The sequence below is a fragment of the Phodopus roborovskii genome, unplaced genomic scaffold (assembly GCF_943737965.1).
Source record: "Phodopus roborovskii unplaced genomic scaffold, PHOROB, whole genome shotgun sequence".
Taxonomy (NCBI): domain Eukaryota; kingdom Metazoa; phylum Chordata; class Mammalia; order Rodentia; family Cricetidae; genus Phodopus; species Phodopus roborovskii.
Genome location: NW_026126485.1, coordinates 3,128,508 through 3,141,522, shown reverse-complemented (window position 1 = coordinate 3,141,522; position 13,015 = coordinate 3,128,508). Strand labels below are relative to the sequence as shown.

Genomic DNA, 13,015 nt, shown 5'->3' with positions numbered 1-13,015 from the left:
GAATGTCGGTGACTTTGTATTAGGGGCATAGATGTTCAGAACTGAGACTTTGTGTTGATGGACTTCTCCTGAGATGAATATGAAATGACCATCTTAATCTCTTTTGACTAATTTTGGTTTGAAGTCTAACTTGTTAGATATTAGGATAGCTACACCTGCTTGCTTCTTATTTCCATTTGATTGGAAAATCTTTTCCCAACCCTTTACCCTGAGGTAATGTCTATCTTTGACACTTAGATGTGTTTCTTGTATGCAGCAGAAGGATGGATTCTGTCTTTGTATCCATTCTGTTAGCCTGTGTCTTTTTATAGGTGAGTTAAGACCATTAATGTTGAGGGTGAGTAAGAACCATTGATTGTTGATGCTTGTTTGATTTAGGTTTGTTGTTGGCAGTGGTATTGTGAATATATTAGTTCTGCTTTACCCTTGGTTTCTGGTATAGTTGGATTATCTGTTGCCTACATTTTTGTGGGCGTAGTTACCTTCCTTGGGTTGGAGTTTTCCTTCCAATACTTTCTGTAGGGCTGGATTTGTAGATACGTATTGGGAAAATCTGGTTTTGTCATTAAATATCTTGTTCTCTCCATCTATAGTGATTGAGAGTTTTGCTGGATATAGTAGCCTAGGCTGGCATTCGTGTTCTCTTAATACTTTTAGAATATCTATCCAGGACCTTCTGGCCTTGAGGGTTTCCATGGAGAAGTCAGGTGTAATTTTGATAGGTCTGCCTTTATATGTTACCTGTCCTTTTTCCTTCGCTTCTCTTAATATTCTTTCTTTATTCTGTATGTTAGGTGTTTTGATTATTATATGTCGAGGGGTCTTTTTTCTTTGGTCCAGCCTATTTGGGGTTCCGTATGCTTCTTGTACTTTCATGGGCATGTCCTTCTTCAGATTGGGAAAGTTTTCCTCGATGATTTTGTTGAATATGTTTTCTGCACCTTTGAGCTGGGCTTCCTCACCTTCCTCTATGCCTATTATTCTTAGGTTTGGCCTTTTCATGGTGTCCCACATTTCCTGGATGTTTTGTGTTAAGGATTTGTTGGATTTATGATTTTCTTTGGTCGATGAATCTATTTCTTCTAGTTTATCTTCTGCGCCTGAGATTCTCTCTTCCATCTCTTGAATTCTGTTTGTTATGCTTGTGTCCATAGTTGCCGATTTTTTGCCCAGCTTTTCTATTTCCAGCATTCCTTCAGTTTGTGTTGCCTTTATTTTCTCTATTTCAGTTTTCAAATCTTGAACTGTTTCCTTCACCTGCTTAATTGTTTTTTCTTGGCTTTCTGTACTTTCCTTAAGGAATTTGTTCATTTCTTCTACTTTTTTGTTTGTTTTTTCCTCCATTTTTTTTAAGGGATTTTCTCACATCTTCATTGAGGGCCTCTATCATTTTTATGATGGTAATTTTTAAGTCGTTCCCTTCTGCTTCCTCTGCTTTGTTGTTGTGTTCCATTCTAGTTGGTGTAGATTCCCTAGATTCTGGAGGTGTCATGCTTGTCTTTCTGTTGTTAGGTGTTTTCTTGTATTGCCTTCTTCCCATAGCTTCTTCCAGTAGGTGTTGGTGGGGGCTCCCCCTCTCTCTATGGTACTTCCCCGGTGGGCTTATGTGGGTCTGAGATTCAATATCTGTAGCTCTGTGTGGTCCAAGCTCTCTAGGAGGTTTCTCTGCAGACAGGGACCCAGGGATGGGGTCAAGGATGAGGATCCAGTAGAAGATGCCAGGTACTCACAGTGGTCCTGCAGAGATAGGTGGATCTCTGGGAGGGGCCCAGGACTCCAGCAGAGGACTGGAGGCAGGGTCAGTGACCAAGCAGGTGGAAATTACGGGTGGTCCCGCGTGGATAGTCAGGTCTCCTTTGTTCAGAGTTGCTCTGGGAAGTCTCCGAAGTAGGGTGGACTGTTGGCTCCACCCTCTGTCCCAGTGCTCAACCAGAATGGCAGGACCATGGGTAGGGTAGGCACAGGGTATGGGGGTAGGCTCGCGGTGGGGATGGGTGGGGATGTATCAGAGCTCCAAGGGTGCTCTCGATGGAGACAGGAGCAGCAGGATCAGGGGCCAACCCAGGGAGTTCAGGTGGGGAAGGGGGCAAAAGAGGTTGTAGGGGACAGGCTGCCCTGATTGGGCCCAGACTCACCTCTGGCCAATAGCTGGTGGAAGAGGACAAGGGCTGAGCTGGAACTTGGGAAGGTTTTGCAGGATAGTCTGATCTCACTGGAAACTGGAACTCTCCAGCTGAGGCCTCTTTCTTTAGCAGAGGCCCGGATTTGGGGGTAAAGGATCTTGCCTGCAGGAACTCAGAGTGGACCCGCAGAGATAGGCGGATCTCTCTAGTATTTATATTTTAATCTCATGTTTATTCTAGATGTGTCAAAGCTAGAATCCTCAGCTGTGGTTCATGTTATTGGTCACAGCTTGATTAACTTGTCATTTCTGTTGTAGGAAGATGTGCTCCTCTGTCCATCTTTGTTTAGTATAGTAGCTATCTTTTTAAAAATAAAAATTAGCTAAGTATCTTTTTATATTGAAATATTTATTTCCTAGTTGATAGCTAACATGTTAAAAATTTGTTACGTCACTAAAGGAAAATGTTTGTGTTTTAGGAAAGTCTTGCAGTTGTTTATACAACTGACTGCCCTGCTCAGTATACTATCTATGAGCCCGTGATCCGACTCAAGGGCCAGGTGAAAACTCAGCTCACTCAGAGACCCTTCAGCTCAAAGGAAGCCCAGAGCATCTTGCTAGAACCTTCTCAACTCAAAAGTCTCCGGCCTACAGAATGTAAAACCATCCAGGGTATTCTGCATGAGATTGGTGGAGCTGGTGTATTTGTTTTTCTCTTTGCTAGGGTAAGAATCATGATTATAGTTTTGTTTAAACAAAAGCTCCCTCCCTTTTATTGACAAATTGAAGGAGTTTTTGTAGAGTACCAAAAAAACTGTATTCCACTATGTAAAACTTTAAGACAAAAAAAATTATCATATATTACAGATAATACCAAGCTTTCTGCCGAGGATGATTAAGGTTTAATTTATGAAGATTTTAGAAGTTTTCTATTATCCACAAATTGGAACAAGTACATGTTAAATATGTGAGATTTTAAATTGCCTTTGGAAAGAAAATATGCCATTCTAATGATATGAAGGAAATGTTTTTTTTCTTTTAAAATGGTTTTTCATTATGTGTATGTGTCTATGTATGTGTATTCACAAATTTGTGTAGATACTGGTAGAAGCCATCGAAGAACATTAGAGTCCCTGGAGCTGTAGGTACAGGCAGTTGTGAGTCACCTGGCGTGGGTACTGGGAACCAAACACAGATCCTCTGGAAAAGCAGCAAGCCTTCTTTAACCATTGAGCCACCTCTGTAGAGCCAAAACATGTTTTTTTTTTTTTTTTAAAAGAAGAGAGAGACAAAACTTTGACTCCATTTTTAAAATAAACCATTTATTTATCTTCTCTCTTTAGCTACTTACAGGCAGGAAGAATATTTTTCCTGATAGAGAATGAGCAGTCCATAATTTCATCCTTTCTATTTTAAAGGTTGCTGAAAAACACAATGTGGGCACAAATAATCTAATTTTTATACATATAATTTCTACTTCCTCATCTCTACATTTCTATTTAATTAAAGAAACTTTGATCTTCCTTTATCCTTAGCACTTCATTTTATTTTTTCCCTAAGTATAACTTTTAAAACATCATCAGATTTTCACAGTATGTCCTTAACTAGCTTCCTTTAATGTGGCCATTTTTGATTTAATTTTGCAAGAAAAGAGTGTATTAACATTTGTTTTTGTTAGTTTGTTTTTCAAAAAATCTTACTAATGTCTTGCCTACCCCAGTGTGTTTCCTGTCTTGTCATTCTCTCATTGCTTTTCTCTCACCTAGTATATAGGTGAATAGATTTTCCACAAATATTTCAAAAGTAAAACTTTCATTTAACTTCTAATCAATGTTTTGCTATCTCTTTTTACATTGTAATTTCAATATTATGCCCTTGGGTTTTCCTGTTTTATCCATTTGGTAAATATAATTGGAACCTAGAAAAGAGATTTGATTTAGATTAAACATGCATTTATGATCTTGCTAGAAGACTTTTAAAGTATGTTTTCGTATTTAAAATTCAGAAATTGTGTTCAATATCCTTCTGTTTCCTAAAAGTCTTATATGCATATCCTAATTTCCTGCATAACAGGAACATGTACCTTCTTAAGGTGTTCCAATGCAGGCCTTGACCTTCTAGATGTGCCCTGCTTTCAAGGCAGAGTCTGGCTTTCTCTTCAGGCTAGCTTTTCAGCACAGCCTTCCTTAAACCAGCAGAGGAATCTGCACAGTGGATACTGTGCAAGATTCTAAATATATGTGAGGTCAAAATCTAAACCCCGTTTTTGCCATCTGTCATGATGATCATACCTACTTCTTTTTTGTGTGTTTTGTTTTTTGTTTTTTGGGACAGGGTTTCTTTGTGTAGCTCTGGCTGTTCTGGAACTCACTCTGTAGACCAAGCTGGCCTTGAACTCACAGAGATCTGCCTGCCTATGTATGCCTCCCAAATGCTGGGGTTAAAGGTGTGCTCCACCACTGCTGGGCTTCTTGTTGTTTTTGTTTTTGAGGCAGGGTTTCTCATGCCTGGTTCTTAAAAGTCAGAGATATCGACGGTATTGGTTGAACTGTGATACTAAGTACAATGTGTGGCTTTTATTTTTCCCTTTATCTTTATGATAGACAAGGGCCTTCACTGGTAAATTGACCCTTTGATTCTTTATGCACCTCCCTGAAGCACATCATGTTGCTGAGCCTGTTTCTTTATTGACCATGGAAAACTCAAATTCTATGATCCCATTTCAGATTACTAAATATAAGATGATACTGACTTCTAAGGCTGTTGGTGTTACCTCTGTTCATTTTAGTATATTTGAGAAATGAAAAGGAATGGGTTTTATGATTTTCTCCCAGTTTTACTTATCCACAGTTCTTATAGTTAGTACAAGCATTAATAGCTTGATATAACATTATTATAAATAATCACACATTAAATTTTTACTATTAACAGAACAAGAGAAAAACATCATTTTTGTGTTTTCAGGTTGTTGAACTCAGTGGTTGTGAAGAAACTCAAGCATTAGCACTGCGGGTTATATTGTCTTTGATTAAGTATAGCCAACAGAGAGCACATGAATTGGAAAATTGTAATGGACTTTCTATGATTCATCAAGTGTTGGTGAAACAGAAATGCATTGTTGGCTTTCACATTTTGAAGGTATGACCTCACAAAATTTGTTCTTGTGGTTTCTATACAGTGACACACCCTTCATAATAATTGTATGTTGCTAGTAAATGAAGGAAACCCACGAATGCACTCAAACCAAGGTATACTTTGATTCTTTCCATAATATGTATATTTTTCTTTTTTCTAAAGCCTTTTGGAAAGGAAGAAAATAAACTACAAGAACTTTAGCTCTAAATAGACCACAGATGTACTCCAAGCCCTTTGTTCTGTGGGCTAATGAAGTTGTTTATCTCACTCCCACACTTCTATTTCTCCAGAGATGTACTACTGCAGTCAGTCAATGTTGTTTGCCATGTGTGTGTGCAGGAGGCCTTAGGATATGTATGTACTTGTTTGTGTACATATATGAATGTACAAGCAGGTGTGTATGTGTGTTCTTGGAGATTGATTGTCAGGTGTCTTCTCTAGCTCTCCACCTTCATTTTTTGAACCTGAAGTTTTATCATTCAGCTTGTCTAAATTCTCTGGCTTCTGGCCTGCCTTAGTGCTGCTACAGAGATGCATAGCCACATCTACCTCTTATTATAAGAGTTTTCAAACTCATGCTTGTGAGGCAAATGCTTTACCAGCTGAGCCATTTCCCCAGCTCTGATGGTTAGTTTTTGCTATATAGTATTTTATTTATTATTTGAGAATTTTATACATACACATAATATATTTTGATCATATCCACTCTCTACTTCTCCCCTCCAACACTCCTGGACTCCTTCCCAACAAGACCTCATCCCAACTTCATATACTCTTGTTCTCCTCCTCCTCCTCCTTCTCTTCCTTCCTCCTTCCTTCTTCTTTCTTCTTCCTCCTCCTCTTCCTCCTACTCCTTCTTTTGAAAATAGATTCTTTTTTTATACAATATAAATTCTTTCAGCTTCCTTGTCCTTGGAATTCCCTGACTTTTGAAGGGAGGGATTTGATGGAGACCTCCAATTTATATTCTTTTTCTGCATAATGTCTGGCTGTGGGTCTCTGCATCTCTTCCCATCTGCTGCCAGAGGAAGTCTCTCTGACTATGACTGACTAAGGCACTGATCTATGAGTATAGCAGAATATCATTGGGAGTCATTTTATTGATTTTTCTTTTCTTTTTTAGGCCAGTAATGTTTGGTTTTACCCTAGGTCTCTAGGCTACCTAGTCTTTGTTTCTTGGCTACCCAAGTAGTGTCAGGTGTGGGTTCCTTCTCCTGAAGTGGGCCTTATGTCAATTCAGACATTGGTTGGTTATTCCCACAAGTTCTGTGCCACCATTGCCCTAGTGTATTATGCAGGCAGGACAGATTCTAGGTCAAAGGTTTTCTGGATGGGTTGGTATCTATATTTCTCTTTTTGTAGCCTGAAGAGTACCTTCCTATACTAAAGAGACTAGAACTTATGGGTGAGTGTTCAATTAGGGGTGAAAATTAGACACCAGCTCTGCTTCTCCATGTTTAATAAGTTATGTAAATGTTGTCTTTGACAATGAAGCCCCACTGTCAGTTTGCAGAGAGCAACATTTTGCTTTGAAACATCTTGGGTTGTTTGGGGATTTCCATGGGATCCCCTTGGCCAACAAGTTAGTTGAATACAGCCTAGTCCTGCCATTGGAAGCCTCAGTTGTCTACAAGAGATGGCCAGTTAAGACTCCATATCCTGCATTAGTAGGATATGAAGTTGCCCTCATAGATTCTAGGAAGTTTCACAGTACTGGGTTTCCACACTACCCCCATATGTCCCTCAATTCCAGCCATCTCTCACCATATTCTCCCTGTAACCCAAATTCCCTTGCATCTGACCCCTTGCACCTGATCCACTGTTTCCATCTTCATTCCCAGTCCACCTGTAAAATCTATTCTATATCCCTCTCCCCAGGAAGTTCCTGCATCCATCCCCCCTGACTACTTCCTTTTTACCTAAACTTTCTGGGTTTATGAACTGTAGCTTGGTTATCATTAACTTAATAGCTAAAATATAAGTGAGTGCATACTATATTTATCTTTCTGGGTCTGCATTACCTCCCTCAGGATGATTTTTTTTTTTTTTTTTTTGTAGTTCCATCCATTTGTCTGAAAGTTTCATGATGTCATTTTTTTTAAGAGCTGAATATTACTTCATTATATAAATAGTCCACAATTTCTTTACTCATTCTTCTGTTGAGGAAGTGTCCTTTGGGTATATAGCTGTATCTTGAGGTAGATAGATTAGATTCCCAACTTTCTGAGTAACTGTCATATTGATTTCCATGGTGGCTGTAAAGTTTGCACTCCCACCAGCAATGGAAGAGTGTTCCCCTTGCTCTATCAGAATCAGTTGTCACTTGTTTTTGTTTGTTTGTTTGTTTTTAATTTTAGCCATTCTGACAGGTTGTAAGATGGAATTTCAGAGTTGTTTTGATTTGCATTTCCCTGATGGCTAAGGATGTTGAACATTTTAAGTGTTTCTCGGCCATTTAAGATTCCTCTATTGAGAATTCTCTGTTTAGACTATACCCCATTTTTAATTGAATAATTTGAACATTTTGAAATCTAGTTTCTTGAGTTCCTTATAAGATTGTGATATGAGTCCTCTATCAGATGTGGATTTGATAAAATAATTTTTCCTGTTCTATAGGCTGCTGCTTGACCTTAATCCTAATATCTGTGTCCTTTGCTTTACAGAAGCTTTGCAGTTTCATGAGATCCCATTTATTAATTGTTGGTCTTAGAACAAATTGGTGTTCTATTCAGAAAGTCATTTCCTGTTCTGAGGCATTCAAAGCTATTCCCTACTTTTTCTTCTATCAGGTTCAGTGTATCTGGCTTTATGTTGTTGAGGTCTTTGATCCACATGGACTTGAGTTTTGTGCAAGTTGATAAATATGGGTCTATTTAGATTCTTCTACATATAGCCATCCAGTTTGACCATCAGGATTTGTTGAAGATGCTTTTATGCTTTTTCTAGTGTGTATTTCTAGCTTTTTAATAAAAAATCTTGTCCATAGGTGTGTGGACTTATGTCTAGGTCTTCAATTTTATTTCATTATCAGCACATCAGTTTTTATGCCAATACCATGTGGGTTTATTATTATTATTACTATAGCTCTGTAGTACAACTTGAAATTGGGAATGATAGAACATCCAGCAGTTCTTTAATTGTCCATGATTGTTTTCACTATCCTGAAGTTTTTGTTTTTCCATATGAAGTTGAGAATTGTCCTTTTAAGATCTGTAAAGAACTGTGTTGTAATTTTGATGGGGATTGCATTCAATCTATAGGTTTTTGGTAGGATGCCCATTTTTACTATGTTAATCCTACCATTCAATGAGTGTGGGGGATCATGCCATTTTTGTTATATTCTTCAAAGACTAGAAGTTTTTAATTATACACGTCTTTTACTTGCCTAGTTAGAGTTATCACAAGATACTTTATATTATTTGAGGGTATTATAAAAGGTGTTGCTTCTCTGATTTCTTTCTCTGTTCATTTGCCATTTTATATAGGAGGGCTGCTGGTTTTTCTTTTTTCTTCTTTATCTTTCTTTTCTCTTTTTGAGTTAATCTTGGTCCAGCCACTTTGCTGTAGTGTGTATCAGCTGTAGGTGTTCCCTGGTCGGACTTTTAGAGTCACTTACATATACTGTCATGCAATTTGAAGATAACCATACTTTGACTTCTTCCTTTCCAATTTGTATTCTTTTGATTTACTCTAGTTATCTTATTGTTCTACCTAAAACTTCAAATATTTAATAGCCTTGTCTTATTCCTGATTTTAGTGGAATTGCTTTGAATTTCTCTCCATTTAATTTGATGTTGGCTATAGGCTTGCTGTAATTTGCCTTAATTATGTTGAGGTATGTTCCTTGTATCTCTACTATCTCCAAGACTTTTATCATGAAGGGATATTGAATTTTGTCAAAAGCTTTTTTGGTATCCAATGAGATGATCATGTGTTTTGTTGTTGTTTTTTTTCTTTCAGTTTGTTTATATGGTGGATAACCATCCTTGCATCTCTGGGATGAAGCCTACTTGATCATGGTGGATTTTTTTTTTTTTTTATGTGTTCTTGGATTCAGTTTGCGAGTATTTTATTGAGTATTTATATCTGTGTCCTTAAGGGGAATTAATCTGTAATTCTATTAAGTCTTTTTGTGGCTTGGGTATCAGGGTAGCTGTGACCTCATAAAATTAATTGAGCAATGTTCCTTCTGTCTCTATTTTGTGGACTAATTTGAGGAGTATTGGCATTCATTTTTCTTTGAAAATATGGTAGAATTCTGGGCTAAAGCCATCAAGCCCTAGGCTTTTTATGGTTGGGAGACTTTTGATGACTGCTTTTATTTCACTGGGGGGATCTAGGTCTATTTAAATTGTTCGTCTTATCTTGGTTTAACTTTGATAAATGGTAGCTGTCAAGAAAATTGTCCATTTCTTTTAGATTTTTCAAATTTGGTGGAATGAAGGTTTTTAAAGTATGTCCTTATGATTCTCTGGATTGCCTCAGTGTCTGTTGTTATATCCCCCTTTTCATTTCTGACTTTGTTAATTTGTATATTCTCTCTCTGCATTTTAGTTAGTTTGGATAAGGGTTTGTCTATCTTACTGATTCTCTCAAAGAAGCAACTCTTTGTCTCATTGATTCTTTTCTTTGTTTCTATTTTATCAATTTCAACCCTCAATTTGGTTATTTTTTCCCATTTACTCCTTGTGGGTGTGATTACTTATTTTTTATTCAGGTGTACTGTTAAGTTGCTTGTATGAGACCTCTCCAATTTTTTATGTAGGCTCTTAGTGATATGAACTGTCCTCTTATAGGTCACTTTTGTTGTGACCTATAAGTTTGTGTATGCTGTGTATTCACTTTCATTAGATTCTAGAAAGTCTTTAATTTCCTTCTTTATTTCTGACTTGACCCATTTTTCATTCTGTAGTGAGTTATTCAGTTTCCATGAGTTTGGAGCTTCTGTTGTTGCTATCCAGCTTTAATCCATGGTGGTCTGACAATATACAGGGAGTTATTTTAGTTTACTTGTATCTGTTGAGACTTGCTTTTGTGACCAAGTATGTGTTCAGTTTTGCACCATGAGGTGCAAAATAGAAAGTATACCACCACCACCCCAGATAGTGTTTCTTTGTATTTTTGTAGACCCATCTGGCCTCAAACTCATGTGTCACCACTGCTTGGCTGAAAAGTATATTCTTTTGTGTTTGGTCCATTTGGTTTATAACACCTGTTAGCTCCAGTATATCTGTATTTAGTTTTTGTCTGGGTGACCTATCCATAAGTAAGAGTAGGATATTGAAGTCTTCACATTATCAGTTTGTGAGGGTCAGTATGTGATTTAATCTATAGTGTTTCCTCTACAAACTTAGGCACCCTTGTGTTTGGGACTTAGATGTTAAGAATTGAAATGTCATCTTGGTGGATTTTCCCTTTGATGAATATGTAGTATTCTTCCTTATTTCTTTTGATTAGTTTTGGTTGAAGTCCATTTTTTTATATTAAAATAGCAATACCAGCTTTGCTTCTTCAGTCCATTTTTTTGGAATATCTTCCTGAGGTGATGTTTATCCTTGATGTTTAGGTTTTAATAGTCTTTCTTTGTTCTGTATGCTTAGTATTTTGATTATTATGGGGTGTGGGGGTTTTCTTTCTTTCCTTTTTTTCTTTCTTTTTTTTTTTTTTATTTTTCTTTTTTTCTCGAGACAGGGTTTCTCTTTATTGCTTTGGAGCCTGTCCTGGAACTCGCTTTGTAGACCAGGCTGGCCTCGAACTCACAGAGATCCACCTGCCTCTGCCTCCTGAATGCACTAAAGGCATGCACCACGGCATGAGGGGATTTTCTTTTCTGATCTAATCTATTTGGTGTTCTTTATGTTTCTTGTACTTTTATTGGCATCTTCTTCTTTTGGTAAGAAAAATTTTCTTGTATGATTTTGTTGAAAACATTCTCTGGGCCTTTAAGCTGGTTTTCTCCTTCCTCTGTACCTATTATTCTTAGGTTTGCTTTTCTCATATTATCTAGATTTCCTGGATATTTTATACCAGGAGTTTTTTTTAATTTATTGTTTTCTTTGACCAATATATCTATTTCTTCTATCATATTGTCTAGGCCTGAGATTCTTTCTTTATATGTTATTCTGTTGATGAAGCTTGCCTCTGTAGCTTGTGTTTGAATTCCTAAATCTTTAATTTCCAGAAGTCCCTTAGTTTGTGTTTTCTTTATTGATTTTACTTCCAATTTCAGGTCTTGAACAATTTTATTTTCTTACTCTGTGTTTTCCTGGATTTCTTTAAGGGATTTATTAATTTTCTCTTTAAGGACCTCTATTGTAGTCATAAAAACCGTTTTATGGTCTTTTTCTTATGTTTCATCTATGTTGGTCTATTAAGGGTCTGCTATGGTAGGATAGCTGGGCTCTAGCAGAGACATATTGCTGTCTTGGCATCTGGGTTTGGGATGATTAAAGCTCCATGTGCTGATTTCTTTGTTGTGTAGATGCGTTGTTCCTTGGTGTCTTTCCTTTTTGTATTTTCTGAGAGTGTGATGGCTGTATGTTGCCTATTTTCCTGGCCTATTCAACTAGTGTGTCCATGGGGAATACCTGCTGGTGTTGGAGACTGGGATGCTGGGATGAGTTGGGGAAAGGGAAGGAAGATTGGAAGAGAAGGTCTTTGTGATTCCTTAGGGATGGGGTGGGAGAGGAAAGAGAGAGCACAGATTTTCAGTTACAGAGATAGGGATGAGACTGAGGGATTGGATCTCAGGAGCAGTAGGAGAGGTGTGAGTCTGCCTTCAGCCTTTTTGTTGCCTTGGGAGGAGTGGCCTTTGGGTTAGAAGAATGTATCTTCTGGGAATGGAGTCTAGGATAAAACAGTGAGTTGGGGGAGGAAGGTTAGGAGGGGATAGTGTGTGGGATCAACAGGAGATTCCTGCAGCAGTGAGGGAGGGCTGCAGCTGGTGTTCTTTCTGTTGCAGTGTTGGTGTTGAGACTTGGGATTGGGTCTGGTGAAACAGAGAAAGGAGAAAGTCTGTGGGCTGCCTACCTGATTTTCTAGTAGGAGTGGCCTATGGTTTAGCAGGGGGTCCCTACTGGAGTTGTGAGATAGGATATAGCCATGAATGGGGGAAAGGAGGTTAGAAGAGGATTGGAGGAACTCCACAGAAGATGTGTGTTGGGAGTGGGGAGGGGGGAACTGTAGGGGGTGGGAGAGGTAGGCTGCAGCTGGTGTTCAGTTGCAGTTGTAGGATAAAGACTGGGGAATGGGTCTGGGGGAATAGAGGGGTAAAGGTCTGCAAGCAGCCTATCTGGTTTTCTGACAAGTATTGTTTTTCATCCTCTTGCTCTTTAAAAATAAAACAAAAACAAAGCAACAATAACAACAACAACAAACTATCTAACCTAGTGGGTCCAGTTATTACTGCCTGTATGCACATGGGTGTGGGGCAATCTACTGAAGCACAGAGAACCTAGCAAAACCCACACTCTGAAGCAAATTACACTTTTTTCAGCAGCCATCAGTTGCCAATAACTCCTCAACTAGTGATGGTGGTTCATGAACCCCTTCACCGTGCTGGACTATTAAATGGCTTGATTTTGTATAGCTGCTGTAAATGCATGTATGCAAAAGCCTTGTCATATCCAGAAGATGGCATCTCATGGCAATCCTCACCATTCTTGCCTTCCCATCTTCTTTGATGTTCCCTGACTCTTGGGAACAGAGAGGTAGATATAGATACCCTCTTTAGGGCCAAATGTTCATATTCAGTACAAA

General features: G+C 38.2%; 1 protein-coding gene across 1 annotated transcript in view; it reads left to right on the top strand.

Moving 5' to 3' along the window:
* Lyst (lysosomal trafficking regulator) overlaps nucleotides 1-13,015 on the top strand; it is a 171,278-nt gene that overhangs the window by 70,312 nt on the left and 87,951 nt on the right. The window contains exons 17-18 of the mRNA XM_051194746.1: nucleotides 2,602-2,847; nucleotides 5,087-5,260. Of these exons, the coding sequence (XP_051050703.1) occupies nucleotides 2,602-2,847; nucleotides 5,087-5,260 (420 nt within the window). The remainder of the gene's footprint in view (nucleotides 1-2,601; nucleotides 2,848-5,086; nucleotides 5,261-13,015) is intronic.